Source organism: Oncorhynchus gorbuscha, linkage group LG04 (genome assembly GCF_021184085.1).
Source record: "Oncorhynchus gorbuscha isolate QuinsamMale2020 ecotype Even-year linkage group LG04, OgorEven_v1.0, whole genome shotgun sequence".
In the NCBI taxonomy this organism is placed as follows: domain Eukaryota; kingdom Metazoa; phylum Chordata; class Actinopteri; order Salmoniformes; family Salmonidae; genus Oncorhynchus; species Oncorhynchus gorbuscha.
Window position 1 is genome coordinate 18,642,988 of NC_060176.1, and position 12,630 is coordinate 18,655,617.

At 43.5% G+C, this 12,630-nt stretch overlaps 1 protein-coding gene across 4 annotated transcripts in view; it reads right to left on the minus strand.

The window, feature by feature from the left end:
- Positions 1-6,223: 6,223 nt before the first annotated feature.
- The window catches only part of LOC124033791 (AT-rich interactive domain-containing protein 3B-like), a 74,675-nt gene continuing 68,268 nt past the window's right edge, over positions 6,224-12,630 (minus strand). The window contains exons 5-10 of one of the 4 annotated variants that reach the window (XM_046346092.1): positions 11,822-12,005; positions 9,900-10,153; positions 8,109-8,375; positions 7,396-7,437; positions 7,101-7,193; positions 6,224-6,990 (exon numbers count right to left, since the gene is read on the minus strand). In XM_046346092.1, coding sequence (XP_046202048.1) covers positions 6,809-6,990; positions 7,101-7,193; positions 7,396-7,437; positions 8,109-8,375; positions 9,900-10,153; positions 11,822-12,005 — 1,022 coding nt within the window. In that variant the 3' untranslated portion in view covers positions 6,224-6,808. Of the gene's footprint in view, positions 6,991-7,099; positions 7,194-7,395; positions 7,438-7,685; positions 7,834-8,108; positions 8,379-9,899; positions 10,154-11,821; positions 12,006-12,630 lie in introns of those variants that run through there. The other 3 variants (XM_046346091.1, XR_006838454.1, XM_046346093.1) reach the window with 3 other exon arrangements.

Genomic DNA, 12,630 nt, shown 5'->3' on the forward strand with positions numbered 1-12,630 from the left:
CTGGGGTCTACAGTTTGACCCCACTGCTGTCTCTGGCTCTACACCCACCCCACCCGGACATCTAGATGTGTGAAAGTTAGTGAACTGTATAAGCTAATGATCCATCATGTATGACATTCCTGGGAGTGTGTAAACTTACATGTTTCTATTACCATGGCATTTTTTGCATAATCTCTATTAGAGGGTGACCGATTATGATTTTCCAATGCCTATACCGATTATTGGAGGACCCCAAAAAAAATTACCCATACCGATTAATCGGCCGATTTCTATATATATATATTTGTAATAATGACAATTCCAACAATACTGAATGTACACTTTTATTTTAACTTAATATAATACATAAATAAAATAAAATTAGTCTCAAATAAATGAAACATGTTAAATTTGGTTTAAATAATGCAAATACACAGTGTTGGAGAAGAAAGTAAAAGTGCAGTATGTGCCATGTAAAAAAGATAAGTTTCTTGCTCAGAACATGAGAACATATATGAGAGCTGGTGGTTCCTTTTAACATGAGTCTTCAATATTCCCAGTTAAGAAGTTTTAGGTTGTAGTTATTATAGGAATTATTGGACTATTTCTCTATACCATTTGTATTTCATATACCTTTGACTATTGGATGTTCTTACAGGCACTATAGTATTGCCAGCCTAATCTCGGGAGTTGATAAGCTTGAAGTTATAAACAGTGAAATGCTTGAAGCACAGCGAAGAGCTGCTGGCAAACACAGGAAAGTGCTGTTTGAATGAATGCTTACGAGCCTGGTGCTGCCTTCCACCACTCAGTCAGACTGCTCTATCAAATATCAAATCATAGACGTAATTACAATATAATAAACACACAGAAATACGAGTCATTAATATGTTCAAATCCGGAAACTATCATTTCAAAATACAGAACCGTTACGTATTTTATCAAACGGGTGGCATCCCTAAGTCTAAATATTGCTGTTACATTGCACAACCTTCAATGTTATGTCATAATTATGTAAAAGTCAGGAAAATTAATTACGATCTTTGTTAGTAAGAATGGTCTTCACACAGTTCGCAACGAGCCAGACGGCCCAAACTGCTGCATATACCCTGACTCTGTTGCACAGAACGCAACAGGAATTGAAAAAAAGGGTATGATTCTTTACACATATACAGAAGGTGAATTTGTCCCCTAAAATGGGGGGACAATGTACAACAAGTGCTGTAATTTCTAAACGGTTCACTCAATATAGATGAAAACACACTAAAATTCAATCTGACCGTCTGCACTTTAAAGTAGTCAAAAGTTTCGTATTTGGTTCCATATACTGTACAAAATTGTTGAATGCATTTGCTGTTTGTTTTGGTTGTGTCCCAGATTATTTTGTGCCCAATAGAAATGAATGATAAATAATGCATTGTGTCATTTTTGGAGTCACCTTTATTGTAAATAAGAATAGAATATGTGTCTAAACACTTCTACATTAATGTGGATGCTACCATGATTACGGACTGTCCTGAATGAATTGTTAATTAAGTTAGACGCACAAATATCATACCCCCTCTCAACATTACAATAACAGGGGGAGGTTAGCATTGGAGGGGGGGGGCAGCTATGCGTCTATCGTTCTCACTCATCATTATCCACAATTCATTCAGGACTATCTATAATCCACATTAATGTAGAAGTGTTTGAAACAAATGCTATTTTTATGTACAATAAAAGTGTCTCCAATATCCAAAGTGCTGGAGTACAGAGCCTAAACAAGAAATGCCACTGTCCCCAATACTTTTGAAGCTCACTGTATGTGAAATCAAAGGGACTTATGACATGTTTGTGAAATGTTCTTGCTGTTGAAACATTGCATCAGTAAAGTTCGTGTTAAATGAGAAAAGCCCAGGCTGTAATTATATCGCAAGGGAAAGATTGTTTTTAGATACCATTGCATGACAAATTATTGGCCTCCTTTTTGATTTTCTCTATTTTTGATACTGAAAGGTATCAGATCTTCAAAACCAAATATTAGAGAAAAGGAACCTGAGTTTATGCTTATTTAATTAACAAAGTTATGCAACACCCAAATCCCCTGCATGAAAACGTAATTGCCCCCTTACTGGTAACACAACTGGTTGTCACCTTTTAGCTGCAATGACTGCAACAAAATGCTTCCTGTAGTTGTTGATCAGTCTCACATCGCCGTGGAGGAATTATGGCCCACTCTTTGCATGCAGAACTGCTTTAACTTAGCAAAATGTGTGGGTTTTCAAGCTGCTCGTTTCAAGTCTTGCCACATCGCAATTACTTTGTCACATGGGCATTGTGTTACATTTGTTTCTGAAATATGTATGTCATTGTTATTTGTTCACTCAGGTTCCCTTGATCTAATATTAGGTTGAAGGTCTGATAATCAGTAGACAAAATATGCAAAAGTAGAAAAAGTGAGAAAGAGGGCTACTTTTTCACAGTACTGTATCTGTGCTATCCACACTGCTGACTTAATGCTTACATTTCTGCTGTAACAGATGAAATGGTTTGAGTAAGTGAACATGAGTCAGACCATTGAGGAGTGAAAGATGAGTGTTCGGGTGGTGTGGCGAGCTACCAGGAGTCAGAGCATCTGGGGGTGGGGGGAAAGTGTGTAGGAAAGGCGTGAGTAAGAAAGGTGTAATTCCCTAAGTCGGAATCGGGCCCATTGTAAAGAAATGACAGAAAATGTTTGAGGGTTATCCACCGATACTAACATCTTATGACACCTCTCATTGCGAGAGGCCCCTTCCGAGCAGGCTTAATCCATGCTTGAGTAACAGGCAGTTTAGGCCAGTGTAGTAAAATAGGTCTCAGCTGTCACATGGTCTTTATGGGACATTATAAGAAGTGGGGTAGAGGTTAGTAATTAGGGAACTCCTTATGTTTTTACACTGACAAAATGTTATCAACTACCTTCCTGCACTTAGTTGTAAATTTCTTGCTCTAATCTCTACGGTGCAGCTGCTGAAACACGGCTCCAAGTCCTGTATCATTCATGTGCCAATGAAAATGAATATTTAAAAAAGGTCCACACGGGGATATGAGAGTAGGCCTAGTTCAATTTCACCAGTGTATTTCGCCGTTGTTCTTCCAAATAATAGAGTTGGCCCCATGCGAAAGGAAGGACAAAGGAAATCCAAGCCACACTTCAAAAACCACACACACACAAGATATCAAGTAAAACTTTATCATGACATACAAGTTTAAAGCCCTGAGAACCATATCTTTATATTACTAATATGAACAAAACTGAATGTGTCAATCACTTTGGAAAAGTGCTTCTCTTTTAAATACAATCGGCACAAACCAGTTTTACAAGCATTCACATCCCAATTTTGTTTTAATCAAAAGAGAAAACTATAACCTCAGTAATGTTATTATGGACATGATAACAACCGTACAAAAAGATGCACAAACCACACAGATGTATATACGGAGCATTATACAAGCCAAAAACAACAGAATTGATAAATGAGGTATTCAATAACCACTTGCATATGCACTTGTATTACACAGATCAGGTTAGATTTAAACAATTAATAATCTAATCAAATCCAAACCATCCAGGGACAAGGTTCTGCAGACTTTCAACTTCACAGTTTCCTGAGTGATGTGACCTTGCCTGTAACTGATGACAAAAATCAAAAAGCAACAAAAACCGGACCAATCTAAAATGGCATTTAGCAAGTCACTAGAGACAGCTTTAAGGTTGTCCAAGATTTGCATTTGGATGTGTCCTCAGTATACATGCCAATTGCATAACTTCAATACCAAATGCAACAATGACAGCAGCCCAATGCCCTGAGGTAAGAGGTCTTCAAGAGCCCACACAGACACACAATTGTAACCCACATAAGCCTGAGCTGTAAACTGAATTCCCAGTGAATGTGGTTCTAACCTGTTGCCCACCCTTGTCATGGTGTGGTCTTAGAGGACAGCACCACCTGCAGTCTCCTCCATGGCATTACATGGTTGTTACACACCCTCCTCTAGCATATTCTGAACTTGCTCTCACACACGCTCCCTCTCTCATGCAAAGGCTGTAAGGCTACACTGTCAGACAGTCATTGACTAGACTGATTGGATAGAAAACAGACATTTCTGTTTAAAACAGCGAGAGAAACGAAAAGGGGTTTTAGTGACACCACCTAAGTGATCAAGGTAACTCGATCGATCAGAAGAAAAATCAACACAAATAAATAGCATACCTTGGTTTTGAAACCAATAACATGAATGATGAAATCCTTCATGTCTGACGGAATTCATAAAGATCATGGAAATAGGTTACTCTTCAAAGGATTAAGCTTGAAGATAAAACAGTCATTCCTAGCAGAGTCCTGAAAGGTTCACTGTTCTCTCACAGCTGATTAAGGCAGCAACTACATCTTTCACCTTTATTAAACGTGGACATAATATTTCATTGAGGGATTGCAGGTCTCTCTTCAGTCATTGTATATATGTTGTGGAGGTCCTGTAATCCTGAGCCGTGGTCTGCGCCACAAAAGCCAACAGATAACAGCTAAAACACAGCTTACTAGGGAAGCAGGTAGCCTAGTGGTTAGAGCGTTGTGCCAGTAACCGAAAGGTTGCTAGATCGAATCCCCGAGCCGACAAGATAAAAATCTGTTGTTCTGCCCCTGAACAAGGCAGTTAACCCACAGTTCCTAGGCCGTCATTGTAAATAAGAATTTGTTCTTAATCGACTTGCCTAGTTAAATAAAAGGTTACATTTAAAAAAAGAAGGCAACAAGGCTGCCCACCTCAGAGATAAGGGGGTAAAAGGTTTAGAAACAGTTAAACGCCTCACATTCAACACAGATAATGCTAGAAATGAATTGAATCCAAATCATGTTCTATTAAAAATGCTGAGAAATTACCTGAACAGTATGAGAATGGAAATACTGTAACAGTGGATGTGTCGGGGGAATTTGGGAGGCTTGAACTTTGAATAGAGACAGAGAAACCAGTTGGCGAAACAGCTACCCTTTCTCCGTCTTATTCAATGTAGAGGTTAGGTCAAAGGGCTTTTTGTGCAGCATAACTCACTGAGGTATATGTCAGGTGATGTGTGCCATGCCAGGCAGAACAATACCAGTCCCAAGACTCAATCACAGGTAAGCAAAGGTCTGATTAAGATAAGGAAAGCTACATAACTAGAGCTGACAACTTTAACAGCAGGGACTATAGAAGATGGGCTATTATGAAACCCATCCTTTACCCCACTGTATCCTACCTAGTGGTTCAGCTAACCCACAGCAGCCTGGGCAGGGAACAGGGCTAGTCTTTGGTATTCAGCTGTGCACCGACCAGAGGCTACCACACACCAGAGGATTACGGTGTAAAAAACTGGCCACCTGATTGTACACATGCAGAGCAATACTCTTAAATAGATTTAGTCTCATAAAATGCAGGAAGCCAGAGAAAACCAGAGGAGAGCAAGCCCATCCCAGTTCAGCTTGGTATAATAATGTGTCCCCAAGAAAATCCAGCAGTCAAGTCTCTACGTTTGTAGTCCAGCATTCCGGAGGAGTCCACTCCTGTGGACCGTTGCTCGTCACAGGGACTCAAACCACCAGGTCAAGTTACGCTGGCTTTGCAGCAATGAGGTATGTAGTGTACATCTCCTTCTAGAGAGTCTGAGGTATTCTTTGAAGACAGTTTGTTAGACTTGCGCATTCTTTCGGTGGGATCCTTTTTTTAAAATGACAAAGTGAGTCCATAATAAGAGACTTCACAATGCTTCCTGAGAAAGGCCCCTCTCCCAAACGGAGAGGCGAATATGAGGTTTGAAAAGGTATGTGGTTAAAACACTTCTGGTCTGCCAGTGTTGGAGGAAAACCATTGATGGGTGGATATGTCTCTCCTCTCTGTTGAATTGAACTAGGGTCACACACTGATCCCAGAGCAGGGACCAGAACTACTCCACTACCTTTCTGATTATTAGATAGATAGATGCGGGGTGGTGAGTTTGGGGCTTGCTAGTCCTAAACAGATCGACAGATCAATCGGTTCTTATAACATCACATTGTGTGTGATAAAATGTTCAAAGCTAATTCTGATTCTCAAAGCCCTTTAGACACAAGGACCATCTGTATCTTGAGTTAGATTGAAGATTATAAGTACATCATTCCAAATAGGCTGAATGAGTGGGTGACTCCCCGGTATTGATTGTGGGAGTGACTACTGTATACGGGGTATTACATGGCGATCTGTAGGAGGTGTGTTGAGGTGAGTGAGGTTCCGTTGTGAAATTCCCCAAAATTCCCCTGATTTCAACAAGATCAAAAAGGATACAAAAATAAAGTTAATTCAGGTGAAGTATACTACAGCTCCTGAGGTAAAGATACCACTGCAGGTTACTTGATTTTAGGTATGTAAAAAAGATAACTAAAAAAATAATAATGTTTCAAAAAACAAAACAAAAAACAAACGGCAACAAACAAAATCATAAAATAAAACTCTTCAAGTTCAGTTGTGAACACCTGTCAGTGGGTTTTGGCTGAGTGATCGGATTGTGTTTAGCATGCATTTGGTATAAGAGTCTCTGTGTGCTGGGTGTCTGAAATGCATGTGTGTTTGTGCACATGTGTGTCGAGTGTGTAAAATGCATAGGTGTGTGTGTGTGGGTGCATGTTTGGGTGTGTGAATTGTGTATTCATAAATGGGTAGCCAAGGTTGACAGGAGCGATGAGGTATTTGTTGTGCAACAGTTTTTTTCTTGTCAATTTATCAATGTACTGTATTCATGCTAGGCCTCGGTGGTGAGGAAAAGCCTGGAGAGTGGGTGGTAGGGCAGCCTGAGCTAAGGTGAGCCACTGGAGGAGGGCTCGGCCGAGCAAGGCCCCTTGGAAGAGGAGGAACTTGGACTGTGGCTGTGAGCAGAGGTGGCGAACCCAAACCCAGCGCTGGGTCCAGCAGGGGGCACTGTGGCCGCAGTGGACACGCCAGTCCCTGGTGCGCTTGACTTCTGTGCAAACAGGGTTCCTACAGGACAGAAGGACAAACGGAACAATTCAACAAGATAAACAACAAGATAAACAACACGGCCAAATCCGTTTATTTCTGAGTGTATGTACACGCATGCTCACACACACCTGAATAGAGTGTGCCGTTGACCTCCACAGACACACTGATGCTAGCAGATCCATTGGTGGAGATGCTCAGAGCCATGTCCTGCTGCTTCTCATCTAGAAAGTAAAAGAGAAATAGGAAGTGTAAACCACCTGTGGGCAGAAAGCAAATCCAGAACCTCGGACCAATTAAAACAATATATCTCTCCAAAGGAAAGGACGCAGAAACATGGGAACTAGAATCGAACTCTGTCTATTCATTGTCTACACAGGTACTTGTACAATAACATGCAGTAAGTGAGAATCAGGTGTCACGCACATTTCCTTGTGGGTGTCTTGCAGCATACATCTGCATAACCCACTGAGGAGAGAGAAACACAATCATGTCACAGTAACTCCAGGAAAACAATCTGCACTTCCCCTCTCAAAGCTTTTATTGTGTAGTAGTCATAATGTGTTGATTGTTGTACTCGCACACACACATACAGGCTGCACCTCTACTGTGTGTGAGTGAGAGAGTGTGAGAGAGAGCGAGAGAGAGACAGACATGGGGAATAACCAGCATGTGATAACATTAAGGCGCCAAATAAAGCATGTGTTATGACGTACATCCAAACAGCCAGAGGCTGTGCTGAAGAGGCGCAGGTCAGTGAGTCAGCTAGCAGAGTGGCCTGGCAGCCTTCATCTCTGTTGTGCAGTGACCACTGCGTTGCCTTTATAATGGCTTCTATATGTCATCCTGTATCTCACGGGGGAGCTGAGGAATGGGAGTTGGAGAGCTGTGAGGGTATCTGGTGTAGGCCGTGTGTTTTTTCATGGTGCTCAGAGAGAGAGTCAGGCATCGAGGGAACTTCAGCGTGCATCACTAGTGTACTTAAATGTATGCGTTTCATTGAGAAAATAATTACTAGTGCATATCAAGCATTACTCCAGTCTCGAATACGTATAGAATGTACTGTATGTGTCAGATACAAACTGACTATGATATGTAACTGTATAGAGTGCCCAGGGGGAGTCAGCCTGGGCACGTACCTCTAGCGGTGGTGCTGTTGCCCAGGCGCAGGTTCATGGGGACCTGTGAGGCCATGACAAGCAGGTTGTGTTGGAAGGCCTGCTGCATCAGACGCTGCTGCTCCTCTGCCAGGCGTGCCATCTTCCTCTCAGGGCCCTCGCCAGTCTCCAGCTTCTCCCTCAGCTGCTCCAGAGTGGCAGCCCGCGCCAGCCCTGCAACCTGCTGCTGCCCCAGCGCCAGGGACATGGAGGTACCACGAGCCGCTGCCATCACGGAGGGGGTGATCTCTTCTAAAGACAGGCAGGGTAGGATATGTTACTTCCATGGAAACAAAAATATGAGATTCATTTCAGTATCATAAAATAAAATGACAATGACAATTTAACGTGGTAAAATGAGGCCAAAGAAAGGGAGGGAGACCTGTTGAAACAATAACTACCTATTTTAGAGAAGAAAAAAAACACGGCAATTATGTGGGCCATTATACAGTATTTTCTGTAACTGAGCCGCATTCCAATAACATCAAAGTCAAGATCAGATCAGAAAAACAGGTAATGGTAGTGATCCAGCCAGATCCCATTGATGAGGACAGACAGCTGTAATCCAGGCTGGCCGTAAAGTGTCCTGCTATCTGTGGGAAACATGTTATTAATCAGTAGTAAATGGTTAAGAGACAGTGAACAGCCCAGGGTCAAACCCTCAGTCACACTCAGACGCTTTGATCCCAAAGGGAGTGCATCGATCATCACACAATCTACAGTACAATACACACAGGAGAACAGCGGAGGCTGCTGAGGGGAGGACGGCTCATAATAATGGTTGGAATTAATGGAATGGCATCACACATGGAAACCATATGTTTTGTACCCAATTTCATGATATCCAATTGGTATTTACAGTCTTGTCCCATCACTGCAACTCTCGTACGGACTCGGGAGAGGCGAAAGTCAAGAGCCATGCGTCCTCCAAAACATGACCCAGCCAAGTCTCACTGCTTCTTGACACTGCTCGCTTAACAGGCGCACCAATGTGTCAGAGGAAACACCGTCCCGCCACAAGGAGTCGCTAGAGCGCAAGGACATCCCGGCCAGCCGAACCCTCCCCTAACCCGAACGACGATACGTCAATAGTGCGACGTCTCATGGGTCTTTCAGTCACAGCCGGCTGTGACACAGCCTGGGATGGAACCCAGGTCTGTAGTGACGTCTCAAGCACTGCAATGCAGTACCTTAGGTCGCTGCGCCACGCAGTTGGCAGAAACCTTGTGTTTGATACCATTCCACTTATTCCGCTCCAGCCATTCCCAAGAACCCGTCTTCCCCATGTAAGGTGTCACCAACCTCCTGTGCTGCAGAGATTCCATAACACAAGGCCTGCCAATGAACGTTACGTACAAAATACTTCTGTAAAGGGCTATTAAGAAATCAGAGCATTTCTTCTTGGAATACTACTCTCTTTAGGCTGTGGTGTCTAATCCTTTCCAGAGAATTCAAGAAAATTCTCCTGTAGTTCCTAACCATTGCGACAGAGGGCGCCACGGCACTATGGATATTTCTTGAGGGTTGTGCTCCGATCAGTCTGATGCGCTCCGATCAGTCTGATGCGCTCCAAAACTCGGAGCTAAACTCTCACTTTATCTTATTTGAACCCAATACACAGCATGGGCTTTGTTTTCCTTTTGCCAAGATGCCTACTGTGTGTTTAGGCTATATCTTAATTGCAGTATTTATTTGTATTAATACATTTATAACCAATCGTAACCCTTAATTCCCAGTCGTTTATTGAGAAGTTGTTGATCCTTTAATACTCACCTTTTTTGAGAGAGTGGACGGGTGAGGCCAACAGGCCGTTGAGGCTCCCAGCGGCCCCTGCCCCCAGTGCAGACAGGTGCATCTTGGGAGGGGAGAGGATGTGAGGGGCTGTGCTGGGGGAGAAGCGGAAGAGGCTGCTGCTGTAGCTGGGGCGACGGCCCTCCCGGCGGTTACTGTCGATGGCCGCCTGAAGCTCGCCTGGCGAACTTAGACCTTTCCTCTCACACTCAAAGGGATACAGGTACTTCATGTACCTGAATGAGACAAACATTAAGATGGAAGATATGCCATTTAGCAGACCAAAGTGACTTAGTCATGCTTGCATACATGGTCTTCAGATCAGAGTACACACACACACACACACACACACACACTATATTTGCAAAAGTATGAGGACATCCCTTCAAATTCGAGAATTCGGCTATTTCAGCCACACTCGTTGCTGACAGGTGTGTAAAATCGAGCACACCGCCATGCAATCTCCATAGACAAACTTTGGCAGTAGAATGGCCTTACTGAAGAGCTCAGTGACTTTCAACGTGGCATCGTCATAGGATGCCAAATTTCTAACAAGTCAGTTTGTCTAATTTCTCCCCTGGTAGAGCTGCCCAGGTCAACTGAAAGTGCTGTTATTGTGAAGTGGAAACGTCTAGGAGCAACAATGGCTCAGCCGTGAACTGGTAGGCCACACAAGTTCACAGAAAGAGTGCGTAGCGCTTAAAATCGTCTGTTCCAAAATGCCTTTGGAAGAAACATCAGCACAAGAACGTTGGGAGCTTCATTAAACCAGTTTCCATAGCCGAGCAGCCGCACACAAGCCTAAGATTTCCTTGAGCAATGCCAAGCGTCGGCTGGAGTGGTGTAAAGCTCGCCGCCAATGGAGCACGCTTCACCAGTCTGAAATCTTGATGCTACAGCATACAATGACATTCTAGACGATTCTGTGCTTCCAACATTGTGGCAACAGTTTGGGGAAGGCCCTTTCCTGTTTCAGCATGACAATGCCCCCGTGCACAAAACAGAAATTGTTTGTCGAGATCGGTGTGGAAGAACTTGACTGGCCTGCACAGAGTCCTGACCTCAACCCCATCAAACACCTTTGGGATGAATTCGAACGCCAACTGCAAGCCAGGCCTAATCGCCCAACATCAGTGCCCCACCTCCCTAATGCTCTTGTGGCTGAATGGAAGCAAGTTCCTGCAGCAATGTTCCAACATCTACTGGAAAGCCTTCCCTGAAGAGTGGAGACAGCAAAGGGGGGGACCAACTCCATGTTAATGCTCGTGACTTTGGAATGAGATGTTGGACGAGCAGGTGTTCACATAATTTTGTTGATGCAGTTGCAGAGAGGTCAAATAGCTACCTAACAGAGACCATGGTATGTAACAGCCTGAGTGTGCAGTAGTATTAGCAGCATAGGTATTTTTCCACCTCATAAAAATGTATAAAAGCGAAGCGCATAATGGAGAGAGAGAGAACACTGAGGATCAATACAGAGTGAAGAGCACTATCCATTAGATAAGACCAGTGGACCGTTGCTGCTGGAGAGAACAGGCAGGCTGAGTAGGCTAGCATTAAAAATACATAAAGGTTCATTAAGGCTCTCTGGTATACAGGCAGTAGTATAGAGAGCTAAAGCCCTACACAGGGGCTAACAGAACGCAGAGCGCTCGCCCCTCAGTGACAGCCCACCTCAATTGTTGTGAACTCTGACCCAAATCACATCACAAAATCTATTGGATCAATGGGCTCCTCACACGTGTGGTGTAATGGATGGAATGCAGGCAGTGAGTGAGTGAGTGAGTGAGTGAGTGAGTGAGTGAGTGAGTGAGTGAGTGAGTGAGTGAGTGAGTGAGTGAGTGAGTGAGTGAGTGAGAGAGTGAGTGAGAGAGTGAGAGTGAGAGAGTGAGAGAGAGACTTACTGTGTGCGGAGGGTGAAGGCAGCAGAGGTGATAGAGGTGGGCAGGCTGAGGCCCTTGGTGATCTCTCTCCAGATCTTCTTGTTGATGACCTCTACCAGGCCGCCCTTCTCCGTCACCAGCTTGTAAAGCATGTACAGGTCCAGAACCTGCTTGGCCATGATGGGGATGCGGTTCACTGGAGTCCCTGAAGGTAGAACCACACACATCAATATGGATCCAAATATCCTGTTAAAGTGACATTGCTGAAAGAGCTGGAATGGTGTGGATGAAGAGGTTTGTTGCACATTTTAACAACTTTTTAAAAAAGTGAACATTGTTTTGTTTTTTCCTCTGAATATTTTCATAGCACTGTAACATGCTTTGAAAAGTTAATTGTAACAGAAACGGTACGCGATCTTCTATTATTGAAAGTACATTTTCACCCCACATTGTTTGCTGAAACAAATACCCAGATGATATCGTTACTGCTCTCCGTGACAGAGGCCCATAACTCAAAGAGCTGGTTGGATTAGACTGGGAAACGTAAACACAAAGGAATAGAATTGACAAAGAGAACATATTAGCCAAGTTAAGGCAAAGACAGCTGGACCTGGAAAGAGGGTTTTGCAAACAACAGAGTGAACCTGCTCCAGACTTTTGATACAGATGCATTAATCTTGTTAACAGCTTATCTGCAGTAAAGCGTGTAGAAAGTGTGTGTGTCGGGGGGGTGGGGGGTGAGGGGTGGGGAGGTGTAACCCTGGCCTAGAAAAAGTGCTACGCGCCACTCTCCAGTCCTGACATGTCGGGGGGATTGTAGGCCTGCTAAT